General features: G+C 34.6%; 1 protein-coding gene across 2 annotated transcripts in view; it reads right to left on the bottom strand.

The window, feature by feature from the left end:
- The window catches only part of CSMD1 (CUB and Sushi multiple domains 1), a 1,104,383-nt gene that overhangs the window by 168,612 nt on the left and 920,076 nt on the right, over positions 1 to 15,695 (bottom strand). For both annotated transcript variants that reach the window (XM_014948981.1, XM_014948982.1), the window contains exons 30-33: positions 13,817 to 14,011; positions 9,821 to 9,937; positions 8,182 to 8,295; positions 6,194 to 6,289 (exon numbers count right to left, since the gene is read on the bottom strand). In XM_014948981.1, the coding sequence (XP_014804467.1) occupies positions 6,194 to 6,289; positions 8,182 to 8,295; positions 9,821 to 9,937; positions 13,817 to 14,011 (522 nt within the window). The remainder of the gene's footprint in view (positions 1 to 6,193; positions 6,290 to 8,181; positions 8,296 to 9,820; positions 9,938 to 13,816; positions 14,012 to 15,695) is intronic.

Raw genomic sequence — 15,695 nt, 5'->3', positions numbered from 1 at the left:
TAATCCATCCCTTGATCAGGACTGCTTGCTCAACTGGGAGTTTTGGTCACAAGATAAATCATTCGCAAATCACATGACAGCAAAAGCTTCAATCCATTCAACCAGTGTTGACTCAGGGAATTTATACCTAATTATGTTTAATTTAATTTATTACCAATTAACACAAAGCTCTTATCAGTGATTCAGGAGTTAAGTAGCAAGAGGATACAAACAAACAACCCCTTCAGTAAACAGCTTTCCTTCCCTCTCCCCAGGCTCAGCTTCAGTCAGACATCTATCCTCCCACTTCCTTGTCTCAACTTCCTTGTGTTCATTTTAGGTCCACCAGGGAGGTGAGAAGCAGCACAGGAGGTTGCATTCATGTGCTCTCTTTTTGCCCCTTTGTTTTCCTCTGCTGTACTTAGTATTTTACTCATTTTTTCTCCTGCTTTTTGTTTCTCCAAGTTTTCATTGCACTCTGTTTCTTAGTGTTTGTGCTCCAGCGTGGGTCACCCATGGGCTGCAGTTGCTCAGAGGCATCACCTTCCTGCAGAATAGGCCTTCCACAGGCCGTCAGTCCCTCCAAGGTTTTCTCACTCCAGCACGGGTTACCCACAGGCCACAGTCCCTTTAGAAGTGTTGCCCCTTTGGCATGGAAGGCCCCTTTCCAAAATTGTCTCCAACAGTCCCTCTGGCCCAAAGCAGTTGCCACTTTCTCAAAAATCTTCGAGAACAGGCACTATGTGCTCCTCTGACTGCTACAAGTTTTGGTATGTGAGGGGTTCTTTATACCAGCTTCAGAGGAAGCTGTGAGTAGCACATGGTAGCTCATGACCTCCTCCCACACAGGTCACCACTACGGCCCCCCACCAGTTAAACTTTTAGCTTCACATGTGTCTAAAGTCACCTGTCTCCCTAAGAGGCTATATGACCTCAGTGAAAATTTCAGCATCACTCCTGGAGTATTTTTCATTCACTGTGTGGAAGAAACTCTTGCCCAGCCTTTTATGGGAGTGCTACCTTTCTCTATTTATTTTTTCACCCATTGCCTCAAAAGGGAAGTTTCAGAAGCAAATCCTTGCTCAGATTCTCTAACCTTCACCTGGAGTCCACATCTGGAAAATCTACAGCAGCTGTGCAAAGGTAAAGGACTCTTTAAAAAAATAAAACTAAAGAATATCCTATAATTGTTAGTAATCACAGCTGGCAATTTGCACACACGCATTTGTAATCAAAACTAGCATTTTCAGCACCTCTCAACAAAGGATGTCAAATTATCTGGTTTCATTATAATATTGCCTTAGGAAAGTTATTTTCCTGCGAGCAGGCTATCTCTGCCGTTATAGCAAATGTAGGTACAGTTTACTAACACTCTTAAATTAGTTCATGTAGGAGAAGTACTGCTATGTGCGTCCTTCCTTTTCAGACTGAAAGCCATTATTTTACTGAGAGCAGCCAGTGAGTAGAACAGCCATGGCAGCTGCAAACACCCATGGCTAGAGTTGTGTCAGACTATTCTATAGTAAGCAGGGAACACTTAATGACATGTTATAAAATTCATGTTTTGCTCAGTTTTTCACAGGTTTTATTGATAATCTATTAATGGTTACAGTGAAACGATAAATGCAAAAGATGCAAAAAAATAAATCATGCCATTCACTATAAGAGGCACCATTTTTCTAATGTTTTTTTCCCCTGTTTTAATAACTGCCTTGAGAATAAATGTAATGCAAGCCAGGCATTACAACAATGTCAGGTACTCTCATACTATTTAAAATGGAATTTAGATTTAAGTTATTCATGGCAAAATGCAGTACAGTTTCAAACATCGCTAAGATGTATTGTAAACCAGGACATAACGTTTCATGGTAACACATACGGAAAGTAATACTAACAGACTTAATTCTACTCCCTAATTGCACTCAGCAGTAAGTGTGTGGCTATGTATTTTATTCTTGTTGCAGACTAGATCAACTTAATTGTTAAAGTCACATCAATCTTTTATTCTTGCTCCCCATTGTCTTTCTTCCACAGTCCTTCCTCATCCTCGTATGCTAACTTTCTTAATAGTCCTCTTTAAAATCTCATTTGACCTCATAAACTAATTCATGTATTTGTATGGTAGAGCAAGTAAAGGAAGACAAGCATTAAAAACCCATAAATTTGGAGGTAGTAGAAGGTCATTACGTTGCTTTTTAGAGAAAGAACTCTCTGTACTGTTGCAGCCTCAGCTACATGAAAATACATGCTATTGTTTCTCAGGTGATGTCATAGCAGGAAAATAAGCATAAGATAAACCTGAAAAAAAATATAACTCTCAATCTTCTTGAATCCAATTGTTCCTAGCATATTTCAACATACCTGACCCTAATGTTCTGAAAGACTGGATCCATTCAGTCTGATATTTCAGATACCCTTTACCTATTGTATGAAATACAAGGAAATGTGGTCATCTGAGAAAAAGAAATGAAGGCATAGATGACATATGCAGCTAAAAAGTTGTTTTTGAGAAAGTGGCATTGCAAAAGCCATTAAATCTGGATCAAAAGCTACAAAACTTATCTGTCGCTTGCTCAAACCAGAATGTGAAATAACACAAGCAATAACTATTTTTTCCCCTCCAGTCTTCCTTCTAGCTTTTGCCTATAGCCTTGGCAACCTAGACTTCTCAAGCTGTATCACAGAGACATTCCATTTTCTATAGTAATTATCCTCCATCTTTTAGTAAATGTTTCACACTGCTGTGAAACAAAATTGAAATCAGCCCAGTGGAAAAGTGAACAGGGAAGAAGGTCAACCTGGAATAGAGGGCGATAAATAAAAGGATTGACTTTGCAGACCAGATTACTGTTTTCAATGTGAGAGTGGATGTTAATCTCTGGAGTATTTAAAAGGCTAGCAAGCAGATGGCCATTGGAAATATGATCACATGCTTCAAAAGAAGAGAGAAAAATCTCAAAATGATAGAGCTTATTAAATACCACAAACTTATTAACCAATATAGGTATACGTACACGTCTGTGTTACAAAATGCTCTTCAGATATATTTTAAAATATATAAAAAACCTGGATATTAAAATAGTTTCATGATTCTCCCAGGACAAATAAAGTGGCTCATTTTCTGCTGCTGCAGAGAGTACTTGTCATTCGTTAGAATCTATTTCTTACAGTTCCTAAAAAATAAGTGTAATCCAAATAAATGACTGAAATGAGGCATATCATTGTGCTCACTTGGAGACTTACAGCACTATATGTATATGTGTGTGTGTATATTCACATACAGCTAATAGAATGGAGGATTTGCATCACTATGAGTTCTTTAAAAGCAGCAAAAAAATAACTAAACATTTCAGGCACATGAAAACCAAATAGAATAAGATAGAAAGGTGTCATTCATATGCAAATGGATTCTAAGAATTCAAATACTGAAAGCTGTTTTCTAATTCCAGAAGTTTATATTCCCCCTTTTCCAATTAATTGTGCACGATAAATTTAAATGCAAGTGATGCTTTTGATGTGTAAAAAGGACAGATACTGATATCTTGAGCTATATCTGAAGTAGAGTGTCCAGTCATGGTGATATCTTTCTAAAAACACAGGAGTAAGAAGGCTTAAAAACACCATCCAGAAGCAGTTTGAACATTCCCAACAAGCTCCTTACAAGTATGGAAATATTCTTCAGGAGAGACAGTTCTTTCCATTAACTTGCTATGTCAAACCATGACTGTGTTCTGATGTGAAAAAATAAAATAAAATTAAAATGAATCTTGATACTATAATTTTTAAAACTACCCAAAACTACTTTTATACTTCAATTTAGTAAAGCTGGAAAGCTAGTATATAATAAAGCATAGTGTTCAATCACTCTCTCATTAAACTTATTGGGTACATTATACAGTACATCTAGTGAACTGCCCAGAAGCCCCTTTGGGACTGCATTTGTTGTCTGTATGTGCAACAGCCCTGTAAGCACTGCTCCAGGTGGTACTAGACCGCAGACACATGGAGCAACTTAGTGCCCTGAGATGCCCAGCAGCATCCCGACAGACTGTCTCATCCTTGCATTTCACCCGCAGCGTGCAGAGACACTCAGAGCACCTCCTCAAATCCAGCTGAGTCCGGGAGAAATCTGCAAGCCTTCCATCTGCCGCCCACCCTTCAGTACTGAAACTGCCCCACAGTCTCTGCCATAACAATTTTCCCTCCAAGCTTTCCAAGAAAACAGAATTTCTTAGCAGCCTGAACAAAAACTTTTGAAACATCAGCTGGGAGTACTGATCAATACAAATACAATTCAGTAAACTCCCCAAAACTTTGAGCTTGAGATACAGACATTCATTAGGTAAGCTTGAAAGCGTCTTTGGCACTTTTATCCTCTCTTTATAGTATTACACTGAGGAACAGTGTGTGATGCAGAATCCAAGCTAACTTCAGTCAAAATAACTCTGAAACTGTAGGTGGTAAAACATGTTGAAGGACAGCTATATTGTTTTGACGTTATGCTGCCTATACATATCCAGAAATGAGAATTTCATAAGTACTTGAAAATATCTTATTTTTCTTTTCTTTTTTCTTATGTCTTCAGAAAGCTGAAATGAAAAGTACCTCTATGGATAAAAACTGTAGGCAAATGTGACAAAGATTCTCCTATCAGTTTTTATGCTATACTCACTTGTTAAGTGAGTAAATGTCAGTATAGAGTAAATTCCAAAATGTATTTTTCTATTGTTTTGTTAGAAAATGATCACTATTTCGTATTGTAACTGTGACTGGATGGGGCAAAAAGTATAAAATAAATGTTAAGTATACAAGTAAGTATAAAAGTATAAAATCTTTCATTTTGTTCTTAATATCTGTTTCAGGTAACTGGATATTTCTTCACCAGAAACACAAATCTTATTTTCTGTGTCATTATAATATCTGAATATAAATCAGAAATTTTTGGAACGCTGATATTGTATAACAAATCTACTAGTGTAATTTTTACTGATTTATTGAATTCCAAAATGCAGCTAGCAATTTGGGAGGATTTCCAGTGCCCATTTCTAATGCTACCTGTGACATGTTTGCACTTTTATCTCAGGGAAATCTGGCTTTTAACAGAGATCAAATATGTTCCTCCTCTGGTCCATAGCAGTCTAGCAGCTTACATCTAACTCAATACAAAATAAAGATGTGTATCTCCTTTTGCTCAAAACTGAATATAAGTGTCTGTGTCTAGAAAGCAAGTTCTATGGTTTTGTCCCTACTCATTTTAGTCAATCTAAACACTGGCTAGATTTAATAGATATTTTTATCAGATAACTAACTTAAGTAGCTACAACCTGGCCCGCTGCTCACAGAGAAGAGCTGTTTGTGCGTGTGGATACAGATGCCAGTTTGGGCTGCAAGGACCACAAGATGATGAAGTTGAGGAAGTGGCAGAAGGTTGGAATTAAGGTGAGCAGACATTGGCGTATTCAAGTTGGTACATAGACTCTCTAAGGAACAGGCATGAAGAGGAAGGATACTGATGAATTTTTTTAGAGAGATTCGAGAGCCTTGGAACAAATTATCCCATTATGAGGAAAGATTGGAATTTTAGGCAGGGGTAGACCAGGAGCTCTTCAAACAATTTAAATACAAAAAGAGAATACACCACAAGTGGAGGCAGGCACACGTAATAAATTAGAAATATGACAGCATAGTTCAGCTACTTAGAAACAAAAATCAGGAAAGTCCAAGTCCAGCTGGAGTGAAAACTAGCAAAAGGACATTAGGGCAAAATTCCACAGGTATGTTAATTACAAAGAGAAGTTAAAAATACATGTCAGTATGCTGATGCACCAGAAGTGTATGGGGTGTGAACAAACTAATGACAAATGATGCAGAAAATATTTAAGTATTAAATGCCTTTTTTGCCTTGCCTTCACAGTCCTCACCACGTACTTGTACAGTCTGAGGAAGACATGAACACTTAGCACGAAAGGAGAAACAGATTACAGACTACTGAAGATAGTCTGGACATATTCAAGTCCGTGGAGTCAGATAGTATTGACGCGAGACAACTGCCATTATGAAGCCAGTTCACCATCAGGAGAAGTCCCCGATGGCTGGAAAAAGGTTAAGACTACACCCATATTTAAAGAAATACTTTAAGATCCAAGGAGAATTCAAAATAATACACTGTGTGTGACTGGCACCAGTGTCTTCCACCTAAAGGAGACACGTTTACCTTGGTAAACAAAGTGGAACCCTCTGGCTGATGCCCCACTCTTAGCACTGAATCGCAGAAGAATTTGATTAGATGTAGCCAAAGGCAATGTCTCTCCTACAAATGAAAACAGAGAATAAATTAAGCACACAGAACAGTTACAACTCTTCAGCATGTAATCAAATATACTGTTAAAATACATAGTTTTATTTTTGACTCTACAGTTAAAGAAGACAAAAATAACAGTGTATAAAATTAGACTTGCCATTGGCGGTTTGAAACTTGTCAGAATAAAAAGACTTCATGATTCGACAACATAGACTTTCTGGCATTTACTGTTGATGTAGTTGGAACTAGAGCTCCAATACAGAGGTCTGGGGAAACCTACTGTCATCTGGGGCCAAAATTTTTTGTTAACTTTTTTCCTGTGACTGACATCATTACCTTGCCTTGCAAAAACTTTAAACAATTAAAAGTATTTGAAAAATGCCACAGGGGATGTTCTTGTAATGTTTACCATTTCAAAACTAAAACTGAAATGAGAAAGAATACATGCATGACTTGTTTTATGTAGTTGCTTCAATAAAATATATGTTCACACATGAACTATATTACATTAACTTTCTAATAGCAATTCAAATTTTAAATATTGAATTGACGATTAACAAAGATGTTTAATATACTTTATCTCCTTTCCGGAGACATTTGTCTACAGTCACAATAAAATTTCAGTAATAAATCACTACAGACAAAATTACGGTACTTTTACACTGCAAGGATGCCACTATATGACAACTGGTTTTATTCTCATTGGATCATATCAACCTATATTTCAGGAAATTCTACTGAAATGAATGCTAACGCACAAATTTAAAATATCTTAGATAACCGGATAAATAGGGTTTAGAATTCTTTCGCTTAGATTAGTTTTATACTGTCGTTACTAGTGATTTCATGTAGCAGAATCCTATCCTAAACAAACATAAATCAGATATGTCACAAGTAATAAGTAAACATCACAAGTTTAAATTTTCTTCAATTATTTTCAAGTGTCTGTTATGAAAAAGAAACATTAGTTCTAAATCTTTAATACTCTGGATGCAGTAAAAGTGGGTGCTTGGATGAGTTGTCTTTTAAATTTAGGTATTAAAAAGCAAATGTTTTGTTGCTGGAATCTTGCTAGTAATTAAAAAAAAATTAAAATTAACCTGTGATCTTTTATTATGATGCAAATAGCTATGATTCATCAGAGGAAAATGATGAGTTGAATTTTTCAAATAATTAAATGTTTTCTATAAATCAAATAGATATGTTACACTGTTTCAATATCAAGTATTTCTCCAACTATTCAAAGTGAAACCAAGAAGCCTTGAAAAGCCCTGGACTGCAAAAATATTCAACTCACGTATAAACTTTCCTAAATACTAGGAGCATATGACAAAACACATTCATAGCTGAAGAAATACATTTGTATATTATCCACTTGAGATGAACCTAGTTATTATATTTGCTTATACTGTAAATTCTGGCCATGCTGAAATCCATATAAGTTTAATTATGATTTCACAGGGTCAACATTTTGCTATAGTTACCTGAATGCAACAGCTGGCCTGCTTCTAGTCTAAGCATATGTTTGCATACAGATAATGCATTTTGTGAATAAAAGAAATTTGAGTTTAATTTAAAGATTCAAAAAATGTAGATGTGCAATTCACAGAGTTAAGGGACAGAGAAGATAATTGTTCCATCCAATCTGCCCTCTTACATAAAGATCTGAGAATTTAATTCAATTATTTCTGCACTCTTTCCAGTGATCAGTTCTTGCCTAAACCATATGTTCCAGAAGAATATCTTGATTCAAAGATTTTGAAGGTCTTCCATTTCCCTTGGGATCTTGTTCCAATGACTTCATTATTATACTTCCAAATGAAATGCATAATATTGTCCTGATTTATTTTTACCACGCTCAGCTGTGTAAGAAATATCTACTTCTTTTCTTTGTAGCTTACCTGAGTGGGATCCAGACAGTGAACTAAGGAGTCTAGCCTGAGAGTTTTCTCCATCAAATAATTCTGCCACATCATTCAAAGCCGTCTGAAAATAGGCAAACTGTCCAAATACAACTATATTTAAAAAAAGATAGAAAGAAAAAGAGAAAGAAAAAAAATAAAAAGAGAGAAGATAAAACAAGTACCTAGCCTTTGAAAACAAATTTAATGGGATATTTCTGCTTGTCTTAGTTACCAGTGGTTTCCTGCAGGAATCCTTTCCAAGTTAATTTATTGTCTACCATGACAAAACATTTGCATTAAATGTAACTAATGAGGATCTGATGTGTTTTTCATTGTTCCCTTATTTTTAATTTAAAAAAAAAGATAATTAAATCACTCTTTCTCCAAAAGTGTGCTCTCCAGTCAAAAAAGTCTTGTCTCTTATTGTATAGGTAGTTGTGAGACTAAGAAAATGGAAAATCTAAAGTTTTTAACCAAAATTTCATTACTACCCTTAGCAACTGTTAGGAAGCATCTATGGTCATAAATAATTAGTTGCTCATCCAGCTTTAATCTGAGGAAGATGTTTTAAACTTATTGATTTGGCTATTTTTGTAACTTTGTATTAGTCTTTATTTTATCAGAAAGAATACAAAAACCGATCCATTATTAAAAATATCAATGTGTTACTGTTTTTGACACTTTCCTACACTTACTTGGTACTTCAACTGTAAGTAATTTAAAGTGTATTAACAAATAAACCATTTAATTGTATGACACATCTTACTAGCAAATTTTAAATTTAAATTAATTAAAATATCAGATCGCAATAGAAACATGAAGTAATAAACCAGTAAAAGCAAGTCAGTAAAAATATTACTTCGTCAGTCCAGTCACGCATATTTTATTGACAAGGGAGGAACCTGTTTCAAAATTATACCCATTCCAGATTCTGTATACAAACCACAGGTCTTCAGTGCAGCACAATTTCTGTACAAACTCTATTTTCCAACTTCTTACAAGGTTCTTTTATTTTTTTCCCTTTCTTCTTTTATGAAGTAAGCATTAAAATGCATCTTTTATTGATAACTGTCTAGACTTGAATTAGGGAAAACTTTTTTGCAGAAAAGCGTGCCCTGCATGCAACTGCACAAGATTTAGAGATTTTGTCCAAGTATTTTGATACATTGAAAGAACCAGTTTTGTGATTTTTCACAAACATTTCTGGCTCTTTATGTAAAATTGCTTTATTTCCTTCCACTGTACTTGTTAAATGTGATCCTACTCATCTTGCCCTTGTTAAAACATGAAAACCAAAAAGTTTAAATATAAGAGAATACTTGATGCTTGCTTTCTGACAACTGATTTTACTTCGCAGGAAGCTTGAATGAATGATTATCCTATGATAATGAATGATGTAATCAATGAAAGCATTCAGGACATAGCAGACACAGGTGGCTTAGCTGAAGTCTATCGATTACTGTAGGGAAAAGTAAAAGGTCAAAACCCTAGAATCATCTTCTGTGTCAAGAATACATTTGGGTTTGATATGCAATTTGCAATTTATTGAAAATCTAAGGTCACTATTACGTATGAAGGCCAGTTGAACAGTAGAACAATGATTAACGATTGATAAATCAGTAGAAGTTGCTCTTACCAAATTCTTTAGGTACGGTTATTGAATAATGGCAGGTCTGTCCAGCAGTGTAATTATGAGGATAACTTGGTGACAAAACCACTCCCTCTGAGCCAGTATACTGACCTCCACATGGTGCTGGAAAACAACCAGAGAGAAATGTGTTACATTAATTACAGTTGTCTGTATTAGTTCAGTCTGAAAATAAAAATCTAAAGATTACAAAGCGACAGTTTAGTGGTTTTACTTCTATTTGGTTTTCTTATAACGACATAACTAATGGGTCTTTCTCAGGTTATAATTTTTATCAAAAAAATCTTTAAAATTAGAATACATGAGAGTTTTGCTTGACTACACGTATTCACATAGGACTGGAAGTATAAATGATTTAGTTGAAAGAAACTGTAAACAGAGAATTTACATGGGGTGTGTTTTTATTATTTTAATACATGTCTTTAACCAGCTATCTAGGTAAAAAAAAAAGCTCAGAGTTAAAAAAAAAAACGTTCTGCATAATTAAATGACACAACACAGTTGTCTTGGGTCTCAGAGGATATATAGATAAGCTGCACAGCATGCCATGGATTCTGCTTTGTGAATATATGCTTGAATTGCCTTGCTTTTAATAACTTCCTAGATGATTATAAAAAAACCCATATAGATTATACATACAAAAAATCTTCTGATTCATATGTATATAAAGCAGAACAGAAAGAGCAAAAGAAACTCAGCTATAGAAGTTAGAAGGAATATTTAAGGACAGTGGAGCCCCAGTCTTACAGACCAGTTAGATAATACATAAGTAGCAGTTCTGCCTGTATCATGAGAAAAAACTGAGCAAGCATGTGTGGTACCGTCCTTCTGTGTATGGGCAATAGATGTGGCATGCTGAGGGCTGCTGGATTTAACAAATATAATTGAAAGTGCTGCATCATAGAAGTCTGTGTCTCAAGAGTTCTCAGGACAAGTCAAAGCGAGGTGTGGATGAAAGGGATATGTGCTTTTGGAGAAATAGAAAACATAAGGAGTGGCTATTTTTAAGTTAACATACGTCCTTGTGTTGGATATTGAGTAAATACATCTCTATACATTGAAAGAAAGTATTGTTGTCACTCAACTCTCAACTTTAGAGAATTAATGGAAAGGCTTGACTTCCGGTCAAAATCATCAGTAAAATGTAAGCTGAAAATAATTGCATTAGTTACATACAATCCAGTGGTCGTCTTTTTGGGGGAGGGAGTCAAACAATTTCATCAAGCACTACTAAAAACTGGATTTTACAAGAATAGAAGATCGTCATATGCTGCTATTTATCCAAGAAGCCAATATTCAAATGATTTTAAAAATAAATAAATTGTATTTTTAAAAATAGAATAGTCACATTGCTTTTGTTTTTAGGCAAGGAAAAAAACATTGCAAAATCTAAAACATTACTTTGTACCATAAGGAATAAATTATCCGACTTTACTCTTCTCAGGCAATCTTATGTATAGTCAATTACATTTTAACAACTGCCTAGAAAGCAGGTCTGAGGAGAAGGACCTGGGGTCCAGGTGGACAGGCTCGTTGGTCTGGGGCTGTCAAAGGCCCTTGTTACCAGCTCCCAGCTCTGCTGACCCAGGTCATGTGTTGCGGGATGGTACCTGGTACCCAGTGAGAGAGGGCACAGCCTGTGCTTTGGTCATCCTTGGCTCCTGGCTCATCTGCCCTTGTGGGGCAGACCTGCTCATTCTGCTCCCTGACAGCAACTGGGCTTTAAACTCACACTTGAAATTTCTCTACAAGTTTAACTCCCTTATACAGATAGCAATTAATACTACAAATCTGTGTCTTCTTTTAGCTGCTTATATGAATTATTCAAAAATCCAATGTAATGATAGAAGGCGAGAAGTTTAATCTATCAGTAGGCTGAATAGGATTATGTGGTTGAAGTGAAACTCAAATATCACAAGGAATCAGTTCATGACAGGAATTTAATATCTTGATCTTTTTTTTTCTCTTTTTGCTTGGAGGATACCAGAAACTAAGCCACAAAGTCTATCTTGTAATTAAAGGATGAAATTCTCAAGTCACGAATATTTCACTAGAATGAAGTATATCACTTATGCTTAATTTAAGACAAATGCAAAAGTTATGGAGTTGCAAAACTGTTCCCTTCTACAATGCCTTTTCCTATGTTTAGATATGTTTTTGATAATACCTTTGATAATTTTTATGGTTACGTCTTTGTAGTATATCCACTCTGTAAGGAGAGCCTGTGCGTGCTTAGGCTAAAAAAGATGCAAGAAAAGTTCTCTTGTAGATTAAGGTTGTAAAATTTATCACCGCAGCACTGTGGCAGTCAAATATAACCTAAACAGGTCTCTTAGTTTTGACTATAAGTAAGGTTTGTTTTAATCAGCAAACCCTACATTTTCAGAACATGATTTTTAATAACTGCATTAAGGACTCTGAAATTAATAATGAAAACAATATGTCTGAGACTTTCCACTAGTGTTTCAGAATATACCTACTGGCAGTTGCCAACTGTTACCTAAATAAATATGAAATTTGTTTTCATCACCTCTCGCTGTATAATGCTACCTTTAAAAAAAAACAAAACACAAATAAAAAAACCAAACAATAAAAACCACACCACAAAGAAATAAACTTTAATTAATTCACTTAATTTGAGTAATTTAATTAAAGAACTAAGTGTAGCATTTTCGGAGATTCTTAGGATCTCAGCACTTATTTTATGTTCTTTCCATTTTTCATGCTTCAGAATTTGTAATGTGTTTTTCATCCAATATTTTAAAGAAGTTCAAAAAGGTGCAATTAACTATCAGTATAAATAAAGACATATAAACTAAGAACATTTTACTAAAATTATGTCATGAGCATTTTTGCTTTATATTTTCAGTTTTGACTGGGTTAAGTTGTACATTACAAGAGGGCTTTTTGTGACAACAAAGGTGATCCTGAGTTCACTTTGGTTCTGGACTCCTATATGACGCCTACCTTAAAATTATGTGTGTATATAAGTTCTATATAATGAAGTCAAGAGTATGTGTTTTAAAATGGGACACGCAGTAAACCATACTAGACCTAAAGTACTCCCAGAAGCATGTATTCCAGTTTAGTTTTACTCAGATTTAATAGTGTTAAGATATCCAATCTTTCAGCTACTAATTTATGTTTCTTTAGGTATCCAGTGTTATTTAGAATACATATCACAAGCATCTCAATACTGCATTAATTGTCACCTTGAAATAAAAATTGTAATTATTGAGGCAGAAAATTAAAACGATGTCTCAGAGCTATGTCTGACTAATTTATACTCTGTGCCTTGCTTCAGCATTTGTGTTGTATAAATAGATAACAATTTTACCAAATCAAAAGGAAGTTACATATATTAGTTATTGTCAGTAAAGTACTTGGCAGTGTTAGGCTAATGGTTGGAATCAAGGATCTTAAGAGTCTTTCCCAACCTAAATGATTCTGTGATACTATGACTTATGTGTTAGTGTGTGTGCGTCAGGGCAGGGATTATCATCTGAAGTGCCTAAAATAGTGGGAGATTTATACTGAAGTCTAGTAGAGTGGTGCTTTCATAGCTGAAGTCATGGAGAGAACTAGCAATTAAGCACTATGGATAATCAGCAACACACTGCATCAGCTTCCCACTGACTTAGTATTTAGTCAGTTTTATATGGATTCTTACACAGATCACAACGCCTTCCACTAAAATTGATGTAAAGAGGAAACCATTGATGCTTATGTATAACATTATAATCATTATTATGAATATAACAATACATGTTGATTTCAGAATTTAAATTAATTTTTAATAGTTAAATCAATACGTTGACGACTGAGCTATAGTCCAAAACTTGTATCATCATAAGTTTTAGTTTTTAACTTCAGATTTTTTCTAATAAAAGCTATATGTGTAGAAATAGTATAAATAGCTTCAAGGACTAAGAATCTCCGAATTCACTGGGGCGGCAATTGAAATTGTAAGGAAACAGTACATACCATTACAAGATGGCAGTGCTCTGTTCCATGCTGGCTTTCCATCTGCACCGATTACACATGTTATAGTTGAAGGATCGATAATCTTATATCCAGAATCACACTGGTAAGTTATAGTTGAACCAAGCTTAAAGTCTGTTCCGATTCTTGTCCCATTCATGATGTTTCCAGGATCGAAACAAGCCTCCCGTGGTTTTTCTGTTACAATGAATTAAAGTAAATCTATACACACTTTCAATTAAAAAGAAATAAAATAAAAACTGAACAATTATCAGTGGGTTTTTTCCTGTCAGTTTACAGTTTTCAACAGCTTATTATATTTTTTTTGTAGCTGGATGCTTACTACAAGATCATGGATGTTTGCATTAGACTGGTTGCCTGGCCAAGGAAACGATACTGATAGGCTCGAACCAACAGCATTTTCATCCTACCTTTTATTAGTAGAACTCTCCAAAAGCCAAATAACTCCAATGAAGTTTAGTAGCATAGAAAAAAGCCTAAAATTTCTAGAATTCACCACTTAAACTATTATGTTTTTTAACCAAGTATCATGCTCAGTAATCAATTAATTCTGGTTAGAAAGCTGCCATACTATGGAATAATTTACAAAACAAAATCTTTAAATCAATGTGAGTATAGACATTGATTTTAACAATACCAGGATTTCATTCATCATCCATGGCAAGTTAAAATACAAAGAAAAGGGATGGGAGAAATAATTAATATTAGAAATTAATCTGTTTCAAGAATATGATTGAGATGATCTTCAAATAGGAAGGACTTAGGCACTGAACATTCTTTATAACTAAGTCAATAAAACCAAAATATTAGTATTACCATACTGTTGACAGCTATGCAACAATTTTTCCTATAAAAGGCTTAAACACAACTCAGTCCCTTTAAAATTTATGAAAATGTTGAGTATAAACAGTATTTTGCTAAATATGTGAACATTTAAGAAAGGAAGGATGCACCTAATATAAACACAGTTCATTATAGAAGGCAAAGATTTTTTTAATAAAAAATTCCAGAGTCAAATTCAGCCAAAGTTTACAGTACGCCTCCTTCCCTTATTAAATGTTAATAAAGCACACATTTTAATGAAATACTCAAGGAATATTATCAGAAAGCAAAACTGGATGTTGATAATCAGAAATGTAAAGTAATAAATTTTATATAATATATAAAAATTTACATAATAAAAACATCGAATTGTTAAGCACAAATGTACTGCCCATTGGATATAACTTTTTAAAATACACTGTTCTGCACTTAGATGTTACATTTTTATTTTCTTATTATTTCATTCAACTTCTGGTTGTATAGAGGCACACATATCAGACTATGCTGAGAACAGGAAATACACAGTGAAAATGTGTATGCACATTTTCAATGGGCATCTTTATCTCTTTATCTCCTTCTGCTCAACTTGTCATTTTCTTTCCTTGCAGGCCAACAAGGCTTCCTGAAACAAATTGTCTTCCCATTTTATTTAAATTTTGTTTCAAGTTTAGATAGGAACAAACAGACTAAGATTTCATCTATCACAACATGACAATTACTTTGGAAAGAAAGGCCTTGCCAACATGGAGAATAATGGATGATGCTGGATGAAAGACGAAGACTAAATATAAAAATGATTTAATAGTTCTCTTTTTAACTTCCCTCTCTTTCATTGGTCTGTTATTTCTACAGTCTTTAAATACTTTGTTCCTTCATTTTTGACATTAATGTGGTTTACTTCATTGTCAAGAAAAAGAAGCTGAGGCAGCATCTCTGCTGATGAAAAACAGCTTGATGAATCTCAGCAGAGATGACAATCAAGTTAGAGACAGTATCTGCGACCAGAAAAGAAACCTGAATTTAAAATGAGTGTGTATCT

The sequence above is a fragment of the Calidris pugnax genome, unplaced genomic scaffold (assembly GCF_001431845.1).
Source record: "Calidris pugnax isolate Ruff unplaced genomic scaffold, ASM143184v1 scaffold141, whole genome shotgun sequence".
Taxonomy (NCBI): domain Eukaryota; kingdom Metazoa; phylum Chordata; class Aves; order Charadriiformes; family Scolopacidae; genus Calidris; species Calidris pugnax.
The sequence above is the reverse complement of the archived record's forward strand: the minus strand, read 5'-3'. Positions and strand labels throughout refer to the sequence as shown.